This window comes from Peromyscus maniculatus, chromosome 11 (genome assembly GCF_049852395.1).
Source record: "Peromyscus maniculatus bairdii isolate BWxNUB_F1_BW_parent chromosome 11, HU_Pman_BW_mat_3.1, whole genome shotgun sequence".
Classification (NCBI taxonomy): domain Eukaryota; kingdom Metazoa; phylum Chordata; class Mammalia; order Rodentia; family Cricetidae; genus Peromyscus; species Peromyscus maniculatus.
The window spans coordinates 102,187,650-102,208,405 of record NC_134862.1 but is presented as its reverse complement, the minus strand read 5'-3'; the positions used below and the strand labels follow the sequence as shown (position 1 = coordinate 102,208,405).

General features: G+C 48.2%; 1 protein-coding gene across 2 annotated transcripts; it reads right to left on the bottom strand.

Annotated features, from left to right (window-relative positions):
• Positions 1 to 819: 819 nt before the first annotated feature.
• Positions 820 to 20,155, bottom strand: Irf6 (interferon regulatory factor 6). 2 transcript variants are annotated; one of them, XM_006988138.4, is made up of 8 exons: positions 19,949 to 20,155; positions 15,808 to 15,984; positions 11,178 to 11,382; positions 10,085 to 10,213; positions 6,240 to 6,398; positions 4,374 to 4,766; positions 3,517 to 3,635; positions 820 to 2,869 (listed from the first exon to the last, which is right to left on the bottom strand). In XM_006988138.4, exons 2-8 carry the CDS (start codon positions 15,979 to 15,981, stop codon positions 2,645 to 2,647), a joined length of 1,404 nt encoding a protein of 467 aa, XP_006988200.1. In that variant the 5' UTR covers positions 15,982 to 15,984; positions 19,949 to 20,155; the 3' UTR covers positions 820 to 2,644. The 2 variants fall into 2 exon arrangements, with proteins under 2 accessions (XP_006988200.1, XP_015862099.3); XM_016006613.3 differs by lacking the exon at positions 19,949 to 20,155 and adding an exon at positions 16,106 to 16,231.
• Between the last annotated feature and the right edge of the window lie 601 nt (positions 20,156 to 20,756).

Sequence of the window (20,756 nt, the reverse complement as noted above, 5' to 3'; positions counted from 1 at the left end):
TTGTTTTTCAAGACAGGTTTTCTCTATATAACAGCTCCAGCTGTCCTGGATCTCACTCTGTAGACCAGGCTGGCCTCGAACTCACTAAGATCCACCTGCCTCCGCCTCCTGAGTGTTGGGATTAAAGGCCTGCACCCAGCTTGGCTGCTTTAGGCCACCCACACTCCTGCACATAACCCCTCACCTGTAAGTAAGCCTAATAGACTCACTGGTTCCCCAGATTGACTTTGGCGGAAATGTAGCCCCATTTGTCACTGGGACCTTAAGGGAAGTAGCTGTTGCCTTTCCCCTTATCCCAGAGAAACAGATAATTAGGAAGGACAAATACTAACATAAAAAACTAAAACCTTTTAAACTACCAGCAATTTAACCTCTATCTCTGTGAAGGGAAATCTTTGGTTTCTCTGTGTAGCTTTAGTGCCTGTCCTGGATCTCGCTCTGTAGACCAGGCTGGCCTGGAACCCACAGAGATCCGCCTGCTTCTGCCTCCCGAGTGCTGGGATTAAAGGTGTGCAATACCACTCCCGGTTTGAAGGGAAATCTTAAGAAAACTCTAGCCTGGAAAAAATAGTTCCCATTTGTGAGCAGCAGAAAGCAGACCTGGCCTGGAGGTTGGCTTTACCTCGCTGGTACCTTCAGATGGAAAAGGACCAACAGCACCTAGGGAAGAACAGTTGCAGGGCCTGCCAATCCAACTTAGGTTCTTAGCTCAGAGGGAATCAGATACTCAAAATTGATACAACCAGTACTCTAGCTTTATATTTTTCCCTTTCCAAATTTATTTTATATCCCCACGGTAGTTAGCAATAAATCTCCAAATTAAAAGACTTAGTTCATTTATTACAGAACAAATATCTGAGAACACACCGTATCAGACACTGCTGGAGACCTGAGAGTAAATCCAAGACAAACAGTCATGTAGGATGCAGATGGTGAGGAGTTTACACAGAACACAGTTACTCTGAAAGTTTAAGATGCTATGCAAACAACCAGGGACTTAATTATGGGGAAGAGACCAGATTTGACATTTGCCCTCCCAGTTTACCTGCAGTGGGTTCTTTTTAACTTTGAGTTAATCTAGAGTGCACACTGAGGAAAAGGAGGAGCTAGGGAAAATCCTCCTCCCTTCTGAGTCTTCAGAGGAGAGCAAGGGAGAAGACAGCTAGCGAGTGAATGGAAGAGACAGGAAACTGAGCCCTAAGAAAGGATACCTGGTGTGTATTAAAACCATCGAAAGCTTACTGAAGATGATCAGAGATGCCTGCATGTCATGTACTCTCCCAGCATTCTGAAAAAGATGCAAGACAAGGAAGGTAAGCCCAAGTAAGTAAGCCTCACTGTCACCCAAGATTGGGTTGAGCTTTTAGACTCTAAATCCATCCCAACTTTCAGTGCCTTGAAAAGTAGAAGGTGTTGTTCTTAGTGTAAGGGCAGCAGACTATGCACACGGGCGTAGGCCCTGTTACATGAAACAAATAGACATCAATATTCAAAAGGATTGGGGCCTATAACCAGAGATACACATCTGAGTCTTGGAATTCAAACTATAAGAAGGGACTGGGGCAGATACTCTGTAAGACACAGTGCAGTGCTCTACACTGCTCGTCTCCATTGCTCACAGCAAGACATATAAGCAGGTTTGAGCCTTTCCCAGAAGAGCACTGGCGAGATCTTTAACATACATAACACCTCTTTCTTCCCAATTGGAAAAACCCAGATGTCGGGAAGACCCTGGTATTCTCTACACAGGAACCATCCCTTTTGTTGTCTGAGTGTATCCCAGATGCCCAACACCCTCCAGGTCATCTTCAGAGAAGGACTCAAGAAAAAAGGAGAGCTTCTACCCTGAGTACACCATGGAGTCACATGCACTCACCCACCCCACACAGAAGGTAGTATGAGTGGTGACAAAAATCACACCTGACAACCATTCTTTCATGGAATCCCAGGCCTTCCCTGTCACCAGCTTCCCCAACACTCACTTTATGAGCTTTAACTCCACAGGTTGGGTGACTTTCAGACCTTGGCATCCATTTCTATTTAGATCTCAAACTGGTTCCTAGGCAACCAGTCAGCTCCTCTCCCTCTTACTTCCCCCAGCAGGGCGCCAGCTGACTGTACTAGCAGAGCAAGTCAAACAGAGCTCAATTCAGGACAGATCAGTGCTTCAGGAACTTGGATGAAAGCAAGAGGGGGGGGAGGATGGTCTAAGAACAATGCAGAAGGGTCCTGTTCCAGGCAGTTTTGTTTTATACAAGTAGAGGAAAGTAATCAAGTCAGAGTTTTAAGGCTGAATGCAACTGGGCATCATCCCAAACCTTATCTATTTACACGTGATACATCTGAAGCCCTCAGGTTAAATGACCAGCCTCCTGGAAGTGCAGCTGCAGCTAGAACTCTGGTGTCTAAACTCCCAAATCAAATCTCTCCTACACCCACTGTGGGAGATCTAAGAGGAACCAACCCCTCAGAGGGATAGTATCTCGATAAATTAGAGCAACTTAAAACTAGGCATATTTGGAAAGTCACAGACCTCTGGTGATGTTAGAGAAAAGAGACTTAAAAGTTGGTTAAATTTGAATAAAAAAATCCATATGTACAATATAAAAGAGAGGAGAGAAGAGGACACACATAGCAGTCAGGATCACTGGGCAGGCAGGGCAGGGGGCAGCTGCATGCTGGGGGCAGGTTGCATGGGCTGCCAGCTCTCCTGGGTTTGAAGGATGCGGTACAGCTGTTTGAGCTGAGCAACGATGTTATCTTTGATGTCTGGAGTGGAGATCTGCAGTCGGACACTGCCACTGTCAAAGGACCGGGTGAAATCACCAGAAAACATCTCATAGATCATCCGAGCCACCACTGGAATGACCTGTTCAGGCAAGAGCACATGAGTTTCTGCTGAAGAACAGGTATTTTTAAGTAGCAGGAGAGCCCTGACATTGATGAAGAACCAATGAGTCCCTGAGAAGGCCCCTCCCCACCCAAACATCTAAATACTGGTGAAGGGCTGTATTTTCCCTAGTCAAGGTTCACCCTAGAAACTGGTTAATTCGAGGTAAGAAACCTGAATGCAAGCATCATTCCACATGCCTGACTAGATAGCTGCATAGCAAAACTGTGAATCAAGTGGTATTCACTGCCTAACTAACTTGGTACCTAACTCCATGCACAACCCTAAGTAGACTTGCTACCAGAACCAAGTAAAACATGGCTACCTCTTACAAACTTGGCCAAAACGTTTTATAATACAAGATGGAAAATGTTACATCTCATAAGATGTTAGCAAGACCCTAACATCAGCAGGAGGATGAAAGGAAAAGTGTCCATTGAAGTGTCGGCCCATGATCAGAATGTGGTATTCTTATCCAGCACAGTCCTGCTGTGCAAAGCGTAAGTCTGCTGCCTCTCTGAGGGCATTAATGCACATGCGCCAGCCGATGCTCCACCAAGACTCGTCCCAGATGAAGGGCTGAAGCACCAGCACAAGGAGTTGCGGACATCGTCTTATCTCCTCACCTGAACCAAGATGAGCTTCCTCTCCAGGGGTTTCCCATCCGGCCATTCTTCCCCGAAGCATAAGTAGATCTCAAATGGTGGCTGCTTCTCTATCTGTCCTTTCTGGTGGGCAATGAGCTCTGTAGAAGATGGGAAAATACTTCTGGATTGTTCTCTATCCATGTCAATAAATGTCATCTTTCATGCAGCCCAGTACAGTAGCCACAAGCCACATGGGCTATTGATTTTAAATTAATTAAAATTAAATAACTCTTTAGTCATATCAGTCATATTTGCATGCTCACCAGATATATGTGACCAATGGTTACCAAATTGGACAGGACAAAAATACAACTTTTCTGTCATTTCAGAAGGTTCTACTGGACACTGAGGATATAGACTTGGGGTTCAAGCCACATTGTAAGTTGGTATCTCAATACTTTTCCTAAACTTGCCTCCTTAAATTAACCACTCAAATATTTCCGGAAAGAAGAGTGTGAGTTTTGCGGACCATGATGAACAAGGTGAACCTTCTGGAGTGAAAGATAACCTAACATTTGGGGTCGGGGGGAGGTAACTGCAGGACTGTTTCCTCTGTCCCTGAGGGAGCCAGTGGATGGAGGTACCAGCAGAACTGTTTCCTCTGTCCCTGAAGGATCCATAACCAACCTCAAAACACCTTCCATGAAGACAGCCTTGGATCGCAGCTCCCTTTGTGACTGTCTGAGTCCCCGTCCTGGCTTAGAACCAGGGCTCTCTTCTCCCTTTACGTTTTGCTATGCCAGGAAAGCTTAGGAGGGGAGGGAGGAGGAGAAGGCAGAAGGAGAAAAATGTCCAGGGGTCATCTCCCAGTATCAATCTTCTAAAAACAGACTCACCACTCAGGAATGTTTCCAGACAAAACAACTTGACCTTCTTCTGCCTCTCAATCAGGTTAGGAGCAGCAAGCGAAGGGGCGCATGGCCCGGACCAGTACACTTTGCACTGGCACAGCCGGATGGCGTAAATGGCGTGTCCGCTGACCTCCAGGATCAGTCCCCTGTCCATGACATCCAACAGCTTACTGGTGAACAGCTTCTGCTTCTCATTAGTGATATGCTCTGGACCTGGGAACTTGACCTGCTCCAGGCTGACGGGACCAAAGAGCTCCTCCTGGTCAGGCATGGGGCCCAGGTCCCCATAGAAGAGCCGGCAGCCCTGAGGGTTGCTCACTGTCATGGTTTGCCCATACTCCTTCCCACGGTACTGAAACTTGATGTCCAAGTCAGTCACTACAAGGTGAGAGATGACAGTGAGTCCTGTTGCTCTGCTTTGTCTGTCCGTCCCTAACTCATGTGAGTCCACCAAGATCAAGCCATCTTTCAACCAGCTCTCAGGAAGGCCATTGCCATAGTTATCCTTCCTGCAATAAAGGGAGATGTCAACATACCCCAGGATGGCCTCACAAAAGGATGCCTTGCAGCAGGGCTTAAGGCCCTGCGGTACTCTGCTCAGTCGCCACACCCTCAGGGCTATAAACTAATTCCAAACACTGATGGTCCTGGTATCTTAGGTCACACCAAATTAAAGATACATTGGCAACACTTGAGGGGGAATGGGTAGCTATTGGCCACATGTATCTACTGAGCACATGTGTAATTAATGTGACCAAGGATCTATTTGACATCAATTAATTAATAATTACACACAGCTGGTGGCTACTGTATTGTGCAGCATAGAAACTGGTATTTGTTGAATGGATGGAGAATGATCATGCCAACCATATTTCCAGAGACTAGGCAACACAAGGTTGTTTACATATCACTTTTTTCTGAGACAGGGTCTCGTGTAACCCAAACTAGACTTGAACTCACTGTATAGCAAAGAATGGCCTTGAACTCCTGATCCTTCTGCCTGTAGATCCTGAGTGCCAGGCTTACAGGTGTATGCCACCTTACCTGGTTTTATTTAGTGCTGGAAATCAAAACCAGGGCTTCCTGCACCATAGGCAAGCACTCTACCAACTGAGCTACACCCTTAGTCTGCATCTCACTTTTTAAATAACTGGAGAAACAAGAAAAAAATACCAAGCCATCCTTCTGAAAATCATGCATGTTTGTACACACCCTGAACCTCTTCTACATGCCATACAAGGAGGCTTACTGAGAAGTACATTTTCACTCAGCAAGTCTCCACTGACCCCAACAAGCCTCATCAAAGTCTCTTAGAGATGATTCCAGGTTCATGCCCTATCATGCAGAGTGTGAAAGATGACAGAGTAGTGAGGTTGATTCTTCACCAAGATAAATGTGTACCTAATTAAGAGAGTCCCTAAAGTCCCTCAAAGTCAAGAACCTTGGGTGACCAAATCCATGGCCTAGTACTTCCCTGTCTTATAGCAGACCTTGTCACTAAAGCCCCAAGTCAGAACAACAGTAATCAACCTGAAGCTCTTACCAATCAGAATATCTACACAGGCAAGGAGGGACGTGCTAGCACTTCCTTACTTCCCTGGTAACTCATTTGGCAGCTCACACAGAAAGCACACAGTTTGTGCAGGTAGCTATTCTAGACACAGCAAAAAAAACGAAGACAGAAGAGATCTGGAGATCTGGAGGTGTGACTCGGCAGCATGGTGCTTGTCTAGCATGCAAGAAGCTCTAGTCTGATTCCTTGAACTTCAGGAAAAGAACAGAGAAGGAAGAGGGAGACAAGAGAGGAAAGACAGAGATGAAGCCCCAGCAATAAAAAGCAGGCTCACTTACTGGGGAGAGAGCTGATCCACAGCTCTGGAGAACTGTAGAAGGGCTGAATGGGTGCCTGGGGCACTTCCATCTCCAGAGGCTCTGTTTTGGTCCACACTGATTCAGGGCTGCAGTTGCCCACACTGCAGTTGCCCACGCTGGCTGGTGCCATGGGAGAACCTAGAACAGAAGAAGTGAATGAGCACACAGAGGCACGATATCACCTAGTCTGAAGATTAGAGAACAGGCAAGGTCAGTAATCAGGAGTCACTGAGCCATAACTTGGTATGATCTCTCAGCCTAGCACAGAGCTCATGACTCATGACTCAGTGGCCATCACAGCTCCTGCTTCCTAGTCATTTTATTTCTCCCATAAACTCATGGCTCTTTATTTGCTAAAGATCAGATGGAGACATGGGAGCTTTCTCTGGAAACTGAATTGGAAAGGCGTAACTGAAAGATGATCTGCTGCTTAATCTGTACACAGTGACTTGATGTCTTCATAAGGGGAGCACTGCACAGTGTGTTCATGGTGACTTGATGTCTTCATAAGGGGAGCACTGCACAGTGTGTTCATAGTGACTCAATGTCTTCATAAGGGGAGCACTGCACAGTGTGTTCATGGTGACTTGATGTCTTCATAAGGGGAGCACTACACAGTGTGTTCATGGTGACTCAATGTCTTCATAAGGGGAGCACTGCACAGTGTGTTCATGGTGGCTCAATGTCTTCATAAGGGGAGCACTGCACAGTGTGTACACGGTGACTTGATGTATCATAAGGGAAGTGCCACTGACTCAGCCAACTGGCTTCAAGTGAGTGTCAATGTACAGTCAGTGTACAACACACTGTTCTAATAAAACAAATGCATTTTACAGTCATAAACTGTCTTAAAAGAGGGCTGGCAGGTTAGTTCAGTGGGTAAAAATCACCGGCTGCCAAGCCTGACAACCTGAGTTCAGTCCCCAGACCTAAGTGACTCCTGCAAGCAGGCCTCTGACGTGTGTGTGTGTGTGTGTGTGTGTGTGTGTGTGTGTGTGTGTGTCCACACACAGTAAATATAAAATGCAATAGAATGTTAAAATGTCTGGAAGTGGGGGCTGGATAGATGGCTAAGTGGTTAAGAACACTGACTGCTCTTCCAGAAGATATGGATTAAATTCTTAGCACCCAAATGGCAGCTCACAACTGTCTGTAACTCCAGTTCCAGGGGATCTAACACCCTCTTCTGGCCTCCACAAGCACTACTAGGTCCACGTGTGGTAGGTACACAAGCATGCCATCAAAACACCAACACACATAAAATTTAAAAATAAAAATAAATTTTTGAAAAAATGCCTGGAAAGTATCAATACTTGAGAACCTAGCTAGATTTGTCTATATCAGTGAATGAGTTAGAAGGCTCGTGAAGAATGCAAGGAAAGCCTTTCAATTGATTATCTTCTTATACTGTTATAAATTTTAAAAGCACAGAAAAGTGTTATTCATTCAACCAAGTCCAATTACAGCTTTTAAAGAAAGAGAATGAAAAGCCTAGTCCTTGACAGGCTCGATGGTGCACATCTGTGGTCTCAGCTCCAGGAGGCTGCCACAGAAGGGGCACTTGTTCCAACCCACCCTGAACCACCTCTAAAAACAAAAGGAAAGGAAACCCCAGCTCCACTTCCTGCTGCCATCAGTGTTGGCTTGTCCAAGGCCCACAGGCTCCATCTGGGCCTCATCTCTTAGGTCTTCCTGTACCCCAGCAGGTCTGAAATCAGGGACCGATGTTCTTTGACCCTTTGTGTTAAATACAAAATCATCTTACATTTCTGTTCTTAATGTATATTCTACAATTTTCCCAAAAAGATTCAAGGTGGCCTCCAACATGAGGAAATGCAGAATTAATATCAAATAAGAAGTCAGGACACCGGAAATAGGTTACAGCCTTTCAAGGGATGGCAGCAGAATTAGTGTGTTAAGAGTCTGGGAAAGGGCCCCACATTTCCAACTCTTTTAAACTGGTTGTTTGTTTTGATTTTCTTTCTCTCTTTTTAAAGATAGGCTCTCACTAGACCAGGCTAGACTCGAATCTGTAGTGATCCTCCTGTCTCTGCTACAGGGGTTACAGGCGTTTGCGACCGCACTCACCTCAGATAGATGTTCAACTCTTCCAACTTCACTACGTGAGAAAGCAGCATGTGATAATGCTGTCTGGATCTCCATGGATTTCTTTTTCTTTTTAGAGATTTATTTTCATTATTTTTTAATTGTGTGTATGTGTGTGGGCACATGAATACAGGTCTCCAAGGAGGCCAGAGATACCAAATCCCCTGGAACCAGATAATTGTGAGCCACCTGAAATGGAGTCTGTCAGGACATGTTCTTAACCACAGAAACATCTCTCAAGCTCCCAAGAAAGTTTTCTTTATCCATCACTTGCTTGCAAAGGTCTAAAAGGAAGCTAGGAGCGGAAGCACTCCCCTTCAGCCCCAGCACTGGGAGGCACAAGCAGGTGGATCTATGAGTTACAGACCATCCTGGTCTACATGGCAAGTTTAGGCCAGTCAGGGAGCTACATAGCATCCCATCTCAAAAAAAAAAAAGGAAGGGGAGGGAGCAGGATAAGGAAGGGCTGTGCACAAATGCTGCTATTTCCTGGCTCTAGGCAGAGCTAGAATAAGCCACCCCCAAACCCGAAGGTGGCATCTTGGTTTACTGAATTTTCTAGATGGTAAAAGTTATCTCATCTGACCCACAGCATGCAGATAGAGTAAGATGGCCAGTCATTCAGCTCGCATCTCCATGGGCAGATGTGGTAAGGATGCTTCAGGAGGGTAATCCAGAGCATGCTGGGGACCCTCGGAGGAGCATCAACAGACTCAGAACCTGCTGCCACGCAGTAGTTCCAACCTCTCCCCTCCTCTTTCCTGGAGAGCTGAATTCCAAAGTCCACACGAAAGGGTGTTACTATAGATCTGCCATGAGGCTGCTTGGCAGGACTCAGAAAGGCCTACTTTCCTCTCTCTCTCTCTCTCTCTCTCTCTCTCTCTCTCTCTCTCTCTCTCTCTCTCTCTCCCTCTCTCTCTCTCTCTCTCTCTCTCTTTCTCTCTCTCTCTCCTGGCCTAAGCCTGGGCATACTCTCCCTAACACTCCCGGCTTTCTTACTCTTTCCTTGAAGTCCCTCATCCTCCACCATGTGGCTGTTTGTCTGTTTGTCCACCGTGTGGCTGTTTGTCCACCATGTGGCTGACCACCACTTTGCCATTACTAAAACGGCCAGCTCAATTCAAACAGCATGGCTTTCTCTCGTCCTCTTCTCCATCTTCCTGCTCCTCGCAGCTGTCAAGATTTACAGCTTGCCTGTCCAGGGAGTTTTCTTTTAAATGTTAATAAAATTGTCAAAAAGCTTTTAAAATCAAAAACCCATAAAAGAAGACTCTTATAGATAAACCCACTGGAGCCAAGTGCCATCAGCTAAAATCAAGTTTTCCATGACATGCTTCAATAGAGCGGATTCTGTTAAGGACGTAACTCAGAATTCACTCAGGGAAAACTACTGAGACTTTAACTACAATTCATAAACGGGATATATCACTTACCCTGAAGTAAACTTCCCAAATTTATCATTCACGGGGAATGAATCATGCCTCTTTATTTCCTTGAATTGAACGTTCTCTAGAACCTCCTTGTCTGCATTGGAATAACTGAGGCATCAGAGGTCTCCCACCTGTGACTCCTGCTTACTAACACCCCAGCAGTCTGGCCACTGGGGCTTGCCACTGCCCTCCCCGGCCCCAGCAATGGTGGCTAATAGGTCAGCAATCCCAAGGCCAAAGCCAGTTACATGCTCCTCACCCCTGAGCACCACCAGCCACCCCACTCACCATTGATGTTCAGGAAGGGGAAGGTGTCCTGGATGGGGACGTGGTGCTGCGACTGATCAAGCTCATCCTCCTCATCATCTTCATCCACATCATTATCTTTCTCATCCCAAGGAGCAGACCCTGTGGAGCCTACCCATGACACATGAGCCCACAGAAGGGCAGTTTATTTCACTGCCATCTCAACAGTTGATCCACCACCCAGGCTAGAGGCACCTCAGGCTCAGTATGCACCCACAAACCCTGGCTAGTTCTAATTCCTTCTACAGAGTCTGTTCTTATCTTGCCTTAGAAATCCCTATACATGGGGGCTGGAGAGATGGCTCAGAGGTTAAAAGCACAATCTGTTCTTCCAGAGGTCCTAAGTTCAATTCCCAGCAACTACATGGTGGCTTAGAACCATCTATAATGAGATCTGATGCCTTCTTCTGGTGTGTAGGCATGCTTGCAGATAGAACACTGTATACATAATAAATAAATAAATAAATAAATTTTTTAAAAAAGAAATTACTATAGCTACACAGTAGCTTTCTACACATTAGTACCCCTTTAAGGGCTCCAGAATACTCACTTTTCATCTTTGTGAACCACATATGAGGGAAACACAAACCCTGCATCATGCCTGGGCCTCCCTGGATGGCAAGGCTAAATGTCTGGTTCTTCATATTCATTATGCATTGCGGACTGGGTGGCATGCTCTCAGCAAAGGTACTCTACAAACTAAACTACCATTCACCCAGCGTCTATAGAGAACACAATAACTTTTACAGATCCTTTGAAAGACACAGAGTGATGAGAGTTCACATCTAGAAATAGAAGAAACGGACTCAAATGCCCAGTAACTCTCAAGTCCAACAGCAGTAGAGTGATACGGGCAAGTTTGGGATGCAAGCCCTCTAGTTCTTACTCCTTCACCCCTACCCTCACACCCCAGAGAGGCTGTCCTTCCTGTAGAACTGTACCCCATCTGCTTGAAGCACTCATTTTGTAACCTTACACCATCTGCTCTCTGAGCTCTTCCTAGGGAAAGGCCTGATCTCAACCTGTCTCTTTAAGAGCCCAACCCTGAGTCTGTCCAAGCCTTTACCTCACTCACCTGGGTTAATGACAGAGCCCTGGGGCTGGGGGATGTCACACACTTGGTAGATCTTCACAGGATTCATGGGCACTTCCTTGGTGCCATCATACATCAAGTTGAACTCCCTGCTTTTGTTGAGAGCACAGCGGAGCTGAGCCTTCCATTTAGCCGGGTCAGGGTCGTCCACACCTTCCTGGTACTTTCCAGTCTCCACAGCCCAAGCCTGAGGAACGAGACGGTGTGAGTGCTGACCACTATGAAGAACCACTGTCAAGCGTGTGTGCACTCCTTTCACGTGTGCACACATGCACACACACTTGCACATACATCTGTGAGTGCTCTACAATCCTAACATCAGTTTAGAGATTGCATCGGATAGTACTGACCTTAGGAACCAGCCAAGGCAGGCCGAAGAGAAATCAAGCTGTATGCAAACACAGCTGTGAAAAGAGCCTTAGCACCAGCATGCTGAATCTGAAGTCTGGGGCAACAGTGTACAGCAGGGCTTCAAGTAGCCTTTTTCTCCTCTTCTACCCTTTTCTTCCTTCTTTTTCTCCTCCATCCCCCATCTTTTTTTTTTTTTTGAGGTTTTGTTTAAGATTTAATTTTTAATCATGTCTATCTGGCACATGGGTGTGTTCATGTATGTGCTGGTACCATCTGATCCCAGAAGAGATGGCAGGATCCCCTGGAGCTGGAGTTACAGGCTGTTGTGAGGTGCCCCACATGGAACTGAACCTAGGTACTCTACAGAGCAGGATGCTCTCCTCACCACTGAGCCTGTCTCTTTTTTAAAAGACAAGCTCTCACTCTGTAGCCCCATGCTGGTCTCAGCTCCAAGTCCTCCCTCCTGAGCCTCCACAGTGATGGACATGAAGTGTGCTGCTCCGCCTCACCATTCTCTTAAAACAGGAACATCTTACACACAATAAGTACGACAAAGGCAATGGCAAATGACACAAAGACTCTCAGGAGCCAGGTATGGTGCTGTTTGCCTGTAACTTAGGAGGCCAAAACAGGAAGGTAGTGAGTGAGTTCAAGGCCAGCCTGGACTACACAGTGAGGCCTTGTTTCAATAAAACCAAAGTCCTTCAGGAAGCATGCTCCGGAGTTCAGCCTGCCCCCACCTCTACCTGAAGGCCTCAAGCTTTAACAAATTTACACACATCTCTTCCTGGTTCTTCAAACTCCCTCTTCATTGGAAACTTCATGCAGTGGCCTGGTGGCATGGCCTAAAAACCACTTTGGAGCTTCCTCTCTCATAGTACCACTGCAGATAAGAGGAAGGGATCATCTGCCCAGTGAGAAGAGGAAAACCAAAGCCACTGAGGAACAGACCCAGCCCCTCAGGAGCGTCCCACTCAAAGGCTGCCCACTATCCCGTGGGCCATGTGCCCTCTGACCACTAAGCTTTCTTCATCTCTCTCTAATGTGGAAGGAGGAGACCTCATTAGAGCATAAGAAAAACACACTAACCTTTTCTCATTTTTGATTTTCGTTACATTTAATTTATTTAGTGTATATAGGTGGGAATTGGTTCTCTCCTTCCATGTGGGTCTTGGTGATCAAACTCAGGTCATGAGGCGTAGAGACACGTGCCTTTACCCTCTGAGCCATCTCGCCAGCCCTTCCTGGACCTTTTCAAGTTGACAGGACAGATTACTTGTCCAAACTCTTGCCACAGAGGACTTTTTTTTTCTTTTTTATTTTTTTATTTTCTGGGACAGGCTCTCACTATGTGGCTCAGGCTGGCCTCAAAAACTCTTGCCTTAGCCTCTAGGGTACTGGGATTATAGACATGCACCACCACGCCAGGCACAGACTTTTTCCTTAAGCTGAAACTGAACGTTTGCACCCTCTTTAGAGATCTCTGATCTTCTTCAATCCCACCCTGCAGAGCAGTGGGGTCCAGGGTTCATCAAGGTCCTCTTCCTCTCCCGACTCAGGCTCGCTTCCTCTAGACACCTTCTCTGATTTGGCTTCCTCTGCGTGCTTTGCAGTACAGGATGAAAAATACCAGCAAAGCTGAGCTGCCCCGAGTGGCACAGCCACACCAGAGAGGCTACGGCTGGCTCCGTCTATCTAACTAACCCCACAGGGAGTCTCACTTCCACTGTCCCTAGTATCTGAGGCGCACACCTGCCATTACCCGGTGCGCCCGCCTTCCGCCTCCCGTGTCCCGCAGTTTGTCTTTACCCTCTGTATTCACACTGGCGCCGACTCCACCCAGCTGACTCCATCCGGATTCTGGAAGAAGTCTGTACATTTCGGTGACTCCCGTAAACTCTGCTCCTTCACAGCACAGCTAGGCCGTGTCCCTGCCCAGCCCCAGTTCCTGCTCACACCTAGCCATCTCCTCATCAAACCCCGCTGACACTGCAGAGGGCTATACCCTTTACAAGCACATACTCAGCATCAAGAAGGGAGGGCCAGGAAGCACCACGTGGGCAAATGCTGTGATATATAAACTTACTTGTTCAAACCCCGGGTCACAGCTCAGGCCCTCTTTGTCTTCCTAAATGGCTATTATCTCTACATTTTTATAGTATAGATACTTTACAAATATCCTCCCATACTTTACTTGATTTTCATGACAATTCTAAGAAGCAGACAGACTGGCTCTGCCCTAGCTTACCAAAGGGAAAACTGGAGCCCAAAGTGGTTGTGTGCTTTGTTCAAGACCTCCCATAAGGTTGGTAGTTATAGAAGTTGAGGCTGGACAGCCCGGCTCCCACTCAGAATCAGAAGGAGGCAAAGGAAACAAAGACAGAGACACGGGTTCAAATCCTGAAGCTACCATTGATTGGCTGTATGATGAGGGGATGTTTCATAGCCCCACTCACAGCTTCTACACCTACAGCATGGGGTGGAAGAAAGACTTCCCTTGCATGGTCATCATGAGAATTAGGGGACATAGGGAATAAAGGCGCCTATTTGGTGCCTCATCTTTGTATCTCACCAAAAGTTCATCAGAGCAAGCAATCTGTGACAGTATCCTCTCTCTTCTGACTGCTCGGATGCTCCGTAAGCATTCTACAGACAGACACACCAACGCAAAGCTTCCTCATGCCCTCATGTGCGGGGATTGCAGGATCATCTTCTTGTGACCAACCATACACTTCAATAGCAAACTGGACTGAGAGCAAGGCTTCAAGGGATGCCATTGGGGCCTGGGCAAGCCTGTCCCTTTCTCAGGGTCAGCTCTACCAGTAATGGGCACTGGTCTACAGATATTTTCCTCAACAATTTCATAATCTTCGTATCTATATTAAGATGTATCATTTACACACTTTCAAAATACTCTCAAGCCCATCTTCTCTCTGCCTCTCCCCTCTACACCTGACATAGGTGGGAAATACCATCATCAAGAGCCCTGGACCTGCCTTCTCTGCCTTTTCCTGGTCCCACAGTCAGGACTGGATCACAGCTCAGCTTCTAGCTTATGAGCACGGAAGAAAGGACAAGCTCACCTCACACCTTGAGCTGCAGGAACTAAAGCTGCTCCTGAGATGGAAGGGAGAAGTTGGTCTAGAGTGGAGAGGCAGCTCCTAGAATTGCAACCCCAATGAAACCTTTCCATAACCGCTGCCCACCTACTTCTGTCTCAAGTCAAGTTTTGGTTTCACTTAAATTTAGTAAAGTACTATGTGACTTAATCTCATCTTCAGTTAACTACAATGGGGATCATAGAAGAATTACTCGCTATTTAAGAAAACGTAATTAGGGCTTGGGATGTAGCTCGGTGGTAATATGTATGCTTTGCATGTACAAAGCCCTGGGCTTGATCCTTAGGAATGAAAAAGAAAAACAATGAGAGGAGTGGGGAGAGAAGGGGAGGGTAATGGGGAGGAGAGAAGAAAGGGGAAAGGAAGAAGGAAGAGATTTAAAGAATAAAAACCTGAGGCTGGAGAGATGGCTCAGCAGTTAAAAGTATGCAGAAGACCTAAGTTTAGTTCCCAGCACCCTCATCAGACATCTCACAATCATGTGTGACTCTAGCTTCCGGGAATCCAGCACTTCTGACCATGAAGGGCACCTGCACTTACATGTACATACCCACACACAGACAGTACCCCATACACATAATTAAAAATAAAAATAAATCTTTAAAAAGGAATAAAAATTTAAGTCATGCACCTTTAATTTTTAAGCAGAGGTTATTAGTAGGACACATTATTTAAGATTAAAAGAATAGCTTCCTGAGTGAAGGCCTCTGAATTTTCTTATGGCGATGTACAAGCCCACTGATGACCAAAACTCTGCCTTTATCAAGTCAGCCATTCATAGGCCCAAGTACCTTTCTTCATGACAAAAGCCCTGGGTGAGTTGGTGGACGATCTTAGTTCTTTTAGAGAAGCCACATCCTATGTTCTCTGGGAGTTGAGCCTCCAACACACCACACCAGACACACACACACACACACACACACACACACACACACACACACACACACACACACACACACACACACCCTCTCCCAGATCCACTAGGATATGAACTGAGTATCTTCCAACAATGGGAATGTAAAAGATTTCAGCCTCATAGACACATTGAACATCTCGTTGTATACATCCCACTGTGCCAGAACAAAGAAAGCAAACAGACCCAGAATAACATTCAACTCAGATGGCAGAAGGAAGTTCATTACCTTAAAAATGGTGTTTTCTTCCTCTTGTTGGGGGCTGTGCCGGGTGGCATGCTTCCAGGGGATCTGGAAGCGTTTGGAATCCCTATGTAGCCAGATGAGACCAGGGTAGAGGCCACTGTCCACCTGGGCCACCAGCCAGGGCTTTAGCCGGACTCTTCGAGGGTGGAGAGCCATGATCTAGGAGTAGGGAGGATGGGAGAATGGGGTTAACCTCTGGGAACTTTCCCAGCCACTGTTCCCATGTGCTGCGGCTACAGTTTCACTAGATTACAGCAAAGAAATTAAATATGGCAATAACCTGTGCCAGAGAGAGGAAAAGAAACGAGGTAAAAGGGCTCTTTTGATTCTTATTGCAAAGCCGTTTATACTTCATGCTCCAGCCATATCAGACTTATCATGCGAGCAGATCACATTTCTTCTGTTTAAGTCCTTGAGCGGAGTAATGAAAAGGTGATGTCACTTGTGCTGGAGCAGAGCTTCCTGGGGGGTGGGGGTGGGGGGGGATTCTGCAAAGGAGAGGCGATTGCTCTTTTCAACCTCACCTCGGGAGAGGGAAGTCAAGTTTTGGAAACAGAAAGTATATGGGCCAGAAGCTAAACACATCGTCGTCTTTCCAAGAAGACAATGGAAAATGAGTGAGATGGTTCCTTGAGAGAAGCAGGTGAGGGGCGGGCCAGTTCCAAAGTCCTCGCTTACACGGGTGAGCAGGCAGGCAGCCTGTGTGCGGAAATCAGAAGAGCTGGGCCCAGACAGCCTTCCGAAATTCCCTTGGCTCCCAGCAAAAGGAGTCCTAGCTGGTCTCCAGCGCCTGAGGTACAACTTGGGGACACTTCCCCAAGGTGAGCCTGGTAAAACCCTAAGAATCCCTACAACAACCAAACCCCATTGTCACAGCCAGGCTGGCCTCACACTTGGGTCTGTTTATCTCCCCACAGAGGCTGGAGGAAGCCTACTGGTTCCAGGCGCCAGGCTGGGTAAAGTCTGCGATTGATTCTCCCAGAAACATGGACGCTGCAGATAACATTCTACAGCAGCCAGCACTCACAGCCCGACACAAAGGCCTGTGGACCCGGTGCCAGAGGGGAAAGTCACTCGCTAGAAGACTGTCTGCTGGTGGTGTGACACTGGATCAGGTGTGTTCAGAGTAGTGTGGCCACAGACTCTTCCAGTGTTTTAGTGTCCTTGTTTTGTTTTTACTTAAGATAGAAATGGACACCTGGAAAAAGTAAGTCATTCCACAAATATTTGTTCACGAACGGCCCTGCGCCAAGCACTGTGTTACTAAACATCGCTCAGTGTTCTCAGCCCATGTCCTTCCTTCTTGAAGAAATCTATACTGGAACCGTAAACCCCATGATGGCCTGCAAATACTGCTGCCTTCTCCACTCCAGAAACCTCCTATCAGGGTCGTGGTTCTGGAGCAAGCCAGTTAAGCCGGCTGAAGACTGCCTTTAGAAAAGCCGAGCCATGGGTGAACCCCTAACACCACTTCTTTCCCTGACCAGGTTCCCCCCAAATATGAGGAACTCAACCCAACTCAATTTCTGGCACTTTAAGAGCAAGGTAGGACCTGAGCCTTCTGACCCACTTACCAAGTCCTGCAACTGAAACCTTCCCCTTGGGAGTCCAGCTTGCTGGGGCAGTTGAGCAGGGCATAGAGCCTTCTAGAGTTCTTGCTCTTGACCCTGGTTTGGGATGCTTCACAGGGTATCACATGGAGCCATTAAACCAGAGAGCACGTGAACACCCAATGAAAAGGGAGATTAAGGCCAGACTGGATTACATGAGACCCTGCCTCAAAAAGAAATATCCATACCCCAACGGCAAGTGCCACCTTCTCCTCTCAGGCCCCATTCCTTGTAGAAGAGGATGAGGCAAGGACAGGAGAGTCAGAACAAGGAGGGGACAGCAGACCTATTAACCTAGCACTGCAGCCTGATAAGTTCTGACTCCTCTGGTTTGTCACACACGCAAAATCCACCTCTTGTCTGACCACGTACCTAAAGGGCTTATGATAGTTGATTCATAGTCGTCAAGGAAAAAAAAAAAAAAAAATGAAGGCAACCAGCCCATGACAGCAATCTGTACTAACAAGGCAAGAAGAAGAGCCACCCCTAGACACTGGTGACTAAGATCTGCACCTGGATCTCCATGTTCTCCCCAGAGCAGACCACACAAGTGTGGCTCCTCAGCTGCCCTTCTCTGCAAGCCTCTGTGCCTTCTAAAAGTCACCCCAGAGATCCTCGTCTGCCTTCTGAGATTAAGACAGGTATGGGGAAGGTAAAAACAGCCAAGATGTCAGAGAGGAAGGGACTGTGAAGGCCACAGCCACGACGGTCTCTCCACTCCGTAACACACACGGACAGGAATCAGGGAAGACACTGCGACACACCACGACAGATGCAATGTATGGAATATATGCAATGCCCAGCATTTTGTACACTTCTCTATATGTTTTTATATACATTGTGGACATTATGTTTCAATTCCCAATTATTTTAAAGCTGCAGCAGCATTTTTCTATGCCACGGGACAATGGCATGTCTCAGGAAGAATGGCAGCACCATCTTCCACATCAACAAGGCTTTATGGTGTCACCTGTGGATCACCCTCAGGATCCTAGAAGTGGTGTCGGCCCCATTTGACAGCTGAGTTAACTGAAGCACGGGGATATTAAGTGGCCCCTTCCTTACCTCTGGGTTGCACCAAACTCTGCCATTGTGTGCTGCACTCTAAGCACACACACACACACACACACACACACACACACACACATACATACACACACACACACACACACCTTCTTCTACGCGTAAGAGGTCAAATCTAAACCAACAAGGAATTAAGGACACCCAGTCTTAAATACACCTATATCACACCCCTTTAAACCTTCATGCCACCGAGCCTGAGCCGGGCCATCTCCAGCTGCCACAGGAAAATGAAAGTCCTGTCCCCTGAGCGGTAGGAACCATCCAAGTGACAAAGCCACCACCCACCTTCTCACTGTGAGCAGAGAGGCAGGGGCACTTTCAGGCTCCCTGGGGCACTAAGTGTCCCCGCATTGCCTGTTCCAAGAGCAGGTCCTTTATAAGAAACATTCCACCACCTCTGCAGCCCCTGCTGGGTCAGTTTCTGGGACCACAGACCTCAAGCTGGAAGGCTGTCACAGTTTGAGCTAGTTTTCAAAGGCGGCTGTTGGGGCTGTCCTAGCGCCCCATTCTTCCTGGTGGGAACGGAAATGCCAGCTCCGTGGATTTTAGCCATGCCTGGGAGTAAAATCTGGGCGTCTGGTCACATCCTCACATCCCTCCTCCCTGCGGGTTTGGAGTTGGTGGATGACAGGGCCTAGTTGGAAGCCACCGTGCTGTCAGAGTGACACACAGCTCTAACGAGCAACTTCACCAATCCCTGCCCAAGCGCCTTCGCCCTCTCCCTTCCCTAGCTTCCATCTTGATACCCAACAAGAGAACAAGGAAGGCTGGTGACCACTTCACCACCAAGCGGGCTCCTGCGAAGCGCTGCAGCCCAGGCCTCCCTTCCAGGCAAGTCTGAGAAGCTTTCCCTGCGACGCCTCCAGCCCCTTTCAGGCCAAGAGGGCCTCGCCCGCAGAGCTGCCACGCCTGGCGCCACCCTCCCCAGCACCTAGCTTGACTGCCTGGAAATCCACGGACGTCTCCCAGCGTGAGAGGCCGGACTGTACTAAGACACTTGGAAAAAGGAAAACAAATCCGCCAAAGCCCTGGGTCATCCTTATCTCAGTTTCCCCTAAACCGTCCCTAGGACCCAGGGCCTCAGGGCCTGGGAAGTCCCCGCTGGGACACAGGAGCCAGCCACTGAACAAGCTAGTTAAAACCGGAGGGGCTGGGGTGGGGGATGCCTTCACTTCATTCAAGGCAGAACAGGCGGGCAGAGAACGAGCTCATTCCGTGGGAGGGAACAGTGTCCAGTCGGTGTGAGATCAGGAGGGACCCGGTGCCGCCCTAAAGCTACATGGGGAAGGGTGCCCAGGACCCAGGCTGGTGCGGGACACGAAACAGTCCCCAAACCAGCTCCCCCGCCCACATCAACTCCAGTGGGCCCGGCCCCACCCGTCAGGTGCCTCTCCTCCCTCCCGGTGGCCTGCCGACGCCAGCGTCCCTACCTGGCCTCAGTCGGTGTCCAGGAGCAGGTGCACAGGAGTTTACGCCGCCGCGGCACAGAAGTTCCCCGGACAGCTGGGCGCGCCTGGGAACCGCCGGCTCCTCAGCGGCCCGCACAGGCCCGCACCTGCCCACCTAGGTGCCGGGAGCTCAGCGCCTAGCCCAGGTTGCCGCGGCCCCAGAGCCGTCTGGCCACACCCTCCAGGTGTGGCCACATCCCCCGGAGATCAGGATTGGTGCCTTGTAAGAAATCTGATACTCTGCGTTCTTGGGCCGCGGGCCCCGCCTTGCCTGTTCGTCACCCAACGCCCCTGCCACCGACCGAGGGAGCGGTGCCTGCGTGGGCCTCGCCCTGCGGGTGTCTGATGGTCCTGGGGACCCGGGAGGTTAGGAGGTCACGTGGAAATAGGAGGGCGTCGCCCCTCCCGTAGTGACCCTGCACAAGTGAGGGTTTTGAGACTGGGCCCACAGGTAGCTCAGGGACCTACGGTAAGTGGACTCGGCTTTGAGAAGCTACGCCAGCACCTGTCAATGAGGCCTCCAGGACGGTCCGTGTGACCCCGGGCTCCACCTTATGTTCTCACCTCTTCAAAGAACACTGCAATTTCTGCTTTTCCGTTCTCCGTGAATCGCTAGTTGAAAGCACAGACCCTGGAGCCAGCTGTGGGGTCCAAACTCCCAACTTCATCAGGCACTAGAGACTGGGGAAAGTTTTCTCAACTGTCTGGGCTTCTGTTTCTTTTTTTGTGGATTGAGATTTCTAAAGGTGCCCGCCTCGTGGGTGATGTGGGCACTCAGTAAGTGTCTAAA